Source organism: Limulus polyphemus, unplaced genomic scaffold (assembly GCF_000517525.1).
Source record: "Limulus polyphemus unplaced genomic scaffold, Limulus_polyphemus-2.1.2 Scaffold5292, whole genome shotgun sequence".
NCBI classification, from domain to species: domain Eukaryota; kingdom Metazoa; phylum Arthropoda; class Merostomata; order Xiphosura; family Limulidae; genus Limulus; species Limulus polyphemus.
Genome location: NW_013670902.1, coordinates 65,095 through 70,094, shown reverse-complemented (window position 1 = coordinate 70,094; position 5,000 = coordinate 65,095). Strand labels below are relative to the sequence as shown.

Here is a 5,000-nt window from a genome sequence, read left to right as displayed (position 1 = left end):
CCAACGGACTGACCGTCACTTATAACGCCCCCACGGCCGAAAGGGCGAGCATGTTTGCGATTGCGAGTCGAGCGCCCTAACCACCTGGCCATGCCGGGCCGAGTATAAATAGCCGTATACTAACAAAATAACACAAACCAAATTTATAAATAGGTTAGTAATGAACAAAATATTTATTTTTTTCGATTAACGACCGTTACATGATTTTGCTACGTTAAATATTACACAGAAAGTTATGTCTAAGAATATGCTAAATAGTTTTTCAAGAAGTTTTAATATTTATATATAAAACAAGACAAAACTGAAACTTCATCATGAATGTGCACATTGTCACGTGTTTAATTTCCGATTCGTGAGTTCACGACACAGGACAATTATCACACCCATGTAATCCACACATCCAGCTGAAACCCTCAGTGGTCTCTTGTGCATCTTGTGCTTCTGAAATGAGTTTGAGGAAATATTTTTTTTTGCACACTGCAAGGATGTTGGAAATCTTATGAGGATAAGGGAAGGTATCTAAATCTCAGTAATATTCATAGGGCCCGTTTTTAATGAAAATATACAATGTGGATCAGTAACAAAATTGAAGAACAGTACAGTAAACATTTTTCAATTACTTTTGTCATCACCCTTGGTGGATGAAAGGTAATTTTGAGGGCTTATAACATTAAAATTCAAAGTTTGATCCCTGCATTTCGATTGTGCATCACAGGCGAACGTAAAGAAATTTGTAAATATACTTACTCTGTTGTCTCTTCTTCTGGTGCATGTATGATAATCTTTGGTGTTTTCTGAGCCTGCCTCATTTCGTTGGTTTCTTTTGTATCTGCTGAGGTAGGACACAGGTTAACGTTTTGCGATTTACTAGAACAATCACATAAGTTTGGACTTACGCCAAGATTAGATGCTTTAGAACACTTGAATAATTCAGTTTCATTTACACGTGAAGATGTTATAGGTTGTGTAGATGCTATCTTTGTTTTCTCAAGATTTGAATTAGAGCCAGTTTTTGTCGGGGGAAACATTTTGGATTTAGCAGAACACCCGAACGTAGATGAATGGCTATGGGAATTAGACATGTTAGTAGGGAAAATGCTGTTTCGTAAATAGTTCGTATTGGACGATGGAGGCACACTTTCATCACTAACAATTTTACTTTTATGAAAGTAAGAAAATCTTCGAGCTTTTGATGATGAATTTGGTTTCGTTGATGAATTTATATTTGAACAAAATGAAAATATTGAATTAATCTTTTCACTCCTACTACGTCTTTTCGGCATAATAGCATTTTGTGTTGAGGAAAGACTTTTTTGTCTGTTTATCTGATTTTCAGGAGAAAGTGGTAATGTTTGAGTGGATGGTTCTGGAGATGGTGACACTGTTTGGGGATGTGGCACTGAGGAGAATGGCACAGTTTGAAGAGATAATACTGGAGAGGATAACACTTTTGGAGAAGCTTGCACTGTTTGAAGAGATGAGACTGGAGAAGGTGGTACTTGTGAGGAAGACTCTGTTTGAAGAGATGACACTGAAGAGAATGACGCTTTTGGAGACGATGACACTGTTGTAGGAGGTGAAACTAATGAAGAAGACTCTGTTTGAAGAAATGGCAATGAAGAGGATGACACTTTTGGAGAAGATGGCACTGTTTGAAGAGATGGCACTAGAAAAGATGACACTGCTTTAGGTGATAACTTCAAAGGCCTTAAATTGCTACTGTCATATTTCGTGTTTATTGGGAAGTTATTGGGTGATACATCTTTGGTGGCCCGAGTCTCCTTTTGGCAGTTGTTAATATTGTTAAAACCAAAATATTTGACAGAATAACATATTTGAGACCCTGCAAGTTGCCTTGAAGTTATACGATGAGGTGACGCAAGTTGCTTGTTGCTAGGTAAATAATTCATACCTTTTTTTGGAAAATCCAACAAGTTCTCATAAGATTTTTCTTTACTGAACTGAAAATTGTGTTCACTTAATTGTATGCATTGAAGTTCAGTTTCAATATCATTTTTTTCAGCAAATATGAATTTTTTCTCGGACATTGGTAAAACTAGTTGCGAATTTGTTTTATAATTTTTCGAAAGTTGATTATGTGAATTACTTTGTGTTTTAGATTGCCACTGATCTTTAGGGTCTATTTTCTCATTCGAATAATTTATCATATCGGGAGAAGACAACTCTTCGTTATAACCTCTGTTACACTCATATTCTTTCTTCCTGTCCCTGCCTCCAACAGATAAACTACAAGGATCAGAATACTTACGACGGATTTGCATGCCGTTAGGAACATGAAGGAAGTTGCTGTAATTATTAGAAGCAGGAGTAAAAGTAGGAGAGTTTGGACGATCGGGTCGACAAAGTTGACCTTCAGAAAGGCTATCGTGTAAGACAAATATTTTATCGTCACGACTATCAGGAGATGAGTGTAGAAAATAATTTTTATTGGCAAATACTTGGTCATTTGTCCGAGTACTGACAGTGGAAAAGACGGAAGTCCCTGTACTCGGTTCAGATCTGCATGAAGAGAAAATAAGAAATAGTCATTATAGATATGAGGACAACACAAAGTAAAGGGAAAATATGACAACGCAAAGTAAAGGGAAAATATCACAACGCAAAGTAGAGGGGAAAATATGACAACGCAAAGTAAAGGGAAAACATGACAACGCAAAGTAAAGGGAAAATATGACAACGCAAAGTAGAGGGGAAAATATTCAAAAACTACTTTTATGATACTAAAAAAATTGTGTAGAATCAAAACAGAGATGAATCCTAGCAATCTGAGCGCGTTCAGTTGGTAGTCTTTCATTTCTTGAGGGGTGAATCAGGGACGTTCACCCAGTTCTCCCCTGAAGAAAGAAGGAGTACTTTCTGATAACGCTTGTGTTGTCTAGTTTATTACTTTGTGATTTCAAAAACTACTGACAGTAATAAAATCTGTAAACTACAGATAAAAATCTGTTTCACATAATAAAGAAGCAATACGTATATTACAAACAATATCATACATTTATCTTGTCTTTCATGCGCAATCTATTATAGTAGAAGCATGCACGGTTGAAACCTATGCAAATCAACGTCTTAGTTTACAATAAAGTTTATAAAAAAATGAGTTAGGGTGAACGTCTTTTGTCGAAATATATATACAACATGATAATTGAAAATTGCGTCCAGTTTAATAACTTTTAGTGTATCATACTTAGATTGTTTTTTAAAACCAAAACAGTGATAAAATCACCACACATAAAAAAACGATTTAACTGAAATAAGTAGTAGTCTTCGAGGAAAGGTATGTATGTGTGTGTTGTTATAGCAAAGCCACATTGGATTATCTGCTGTGTCCACCAAGGGGATTGTTTGTTTGTTTGTAATTAAACAAAAAGCTACACAATGGGCTATCTATGCTCTGCCCACCACGGGTATCGAAACCCGGATTCTAGCGTTGTAATTCCGCAGACATACCGCTGTGCCACTGAGGGGCACCGAGGGGAATCGAACCCCTGATTTTAGCGTTGTAAATCCGAAGGCTTACAGCTGAAAGGTGGACGCGAAACAGGATATGAGTGTTTGTTTCAACTGGTTAAAAATGCATGTTCTTTATGCTTGGAATGAGACTTTATGCTATATTAGATCTTTAAAACTTTTGATCCTATTATACTTGTCATGAGAATCTAAATTCTGCTTAGAGTGTTCCACCATATTTTCCAACTATCGATTCACCAGCCAAGCTTTGCAACTTGTCTATATTTGGGAACATTAAAATGAAATTTACCTATAACAGTGCTCGTTTGTATTTGTTGACAAAACGTCTCCACCTTCACAATATCCTCTGTCATAAGGATAATTTTCAGAACAAGACGGTTGAGAGTAGGAGCCGTGCAGCTGAGAAAACTGATGAACATCCGGGTAACTGCTTATCAGGTTTAGCGATTCGCTTTTGCAACGTTGCTCTGCTGGTGAAAAAAATGATGATCTTCTTCGTCCTAAAACTGATGTTTGAAAGGAGCTTCCTGGAAAGAATACCCCATATTTCCTTCTCGGAGGCGCTGAACCATGATTTGCTGTCATAGAAATGGGAAGTCCGGTGGAATGTGATAGTGGTGATACAGTTGAAATCTGTTGGAGATTAGTTAAGAAAGGAAACTACTCAATATTATAACAGAATAAACACAAATGACTAAAATCGCACCATCACCAGTCATAGACGTCTCCTCTGGATTACTTTTCTTATAACTGATCTGACAATCCATCGTGCACCGAGTAAGGTTACAACAACACCACAAACGTAAGCCTCAGATGCTTCAAATAAACCAAGAGCCAGCTAATTCAATTTTAAACAGCATACCAAATTTAGTTGTATTTATAAAACTTAATAACGAAAACAAGGATCAAAAAACGCTTTTTATCAGATAAGGTATGTGGCCGTTTAACTGCACATATGAAACATTACTATAGAACTAAAATTAAATAATTATGTTCCATTATCAGTCCTAGTTGTGTTAAGGATATTCCATCTATCAGACAAAATCTAGATGCTGATGTTGAACTAGGCAGCAGCTATTGAAAATCAGTTAAGGCTTAGGAGTTGAGTGCTTACACCCACAACGTTTCAAGTCCTACTACCTTTCACTGTCTACAGCCAATTGTTGGAAGGCAATAACCCTTAATGCTCAGACATAATCTTAAAGTAGAAATAATACCGTTCTAAAAATTCTGCAAGTTGAAGCCTTCACCCTTTTATTTACAAAATAATGTTAAACAGAAATAAGCACCCTACATTAATAGTTCTTAAACTCCCAACCTCCACCTTTTTATTTACAAAATAATGTTAAACAGAAATAAGCACCCTACATTAATAGTTCTTAAACTCCCAACCTCCACCTTTTTATTTACAAAATAATGTTAAACAGAACTAAACACCCTACATTATTAGTTCTTAAACTCCCAACCTCCACCCTTTACGCAAATACATAACGGTTGTTGTTCTTTGATGA

General features: G+C 36.3%; 1 protein-coding gene across 3 annotated transcripts in view; it reads right to left on the bottom strand.

Moving 5' to 3' along the window:
* Positions 1–5,000, bottom strand: part of LOC106472386 — a 37,207-nt gene that overhangs the window by 1,623 nt on the left and 30,584 nt on the right. For 2 of the 3 annotated variants that reach the window (XM_013933030.2, XM_022400970.1), the window contains exons 9-11: positions 3,779–4,122; positions 748–2,520; positions 200–441 (exon numbers count right to left, since the gene is read on the bottom strand). In XM_013933030.2, coding sequence (XP_013788484.2) covers positions 414–441; positions 748–2,520; positions 3,779–4,122 — 2,145 coding nt within the window. In that variant the 3' untranslated portion in view covers positions 200–413. Of the gene's footprint in view, positions 1–199; positions 442–747; positions 2,521–3,778; positions 4,123–5,000 lie in introns of those variants that run through there. The other variant, XM_022400971.1, reaches the window with a different exon arrangement.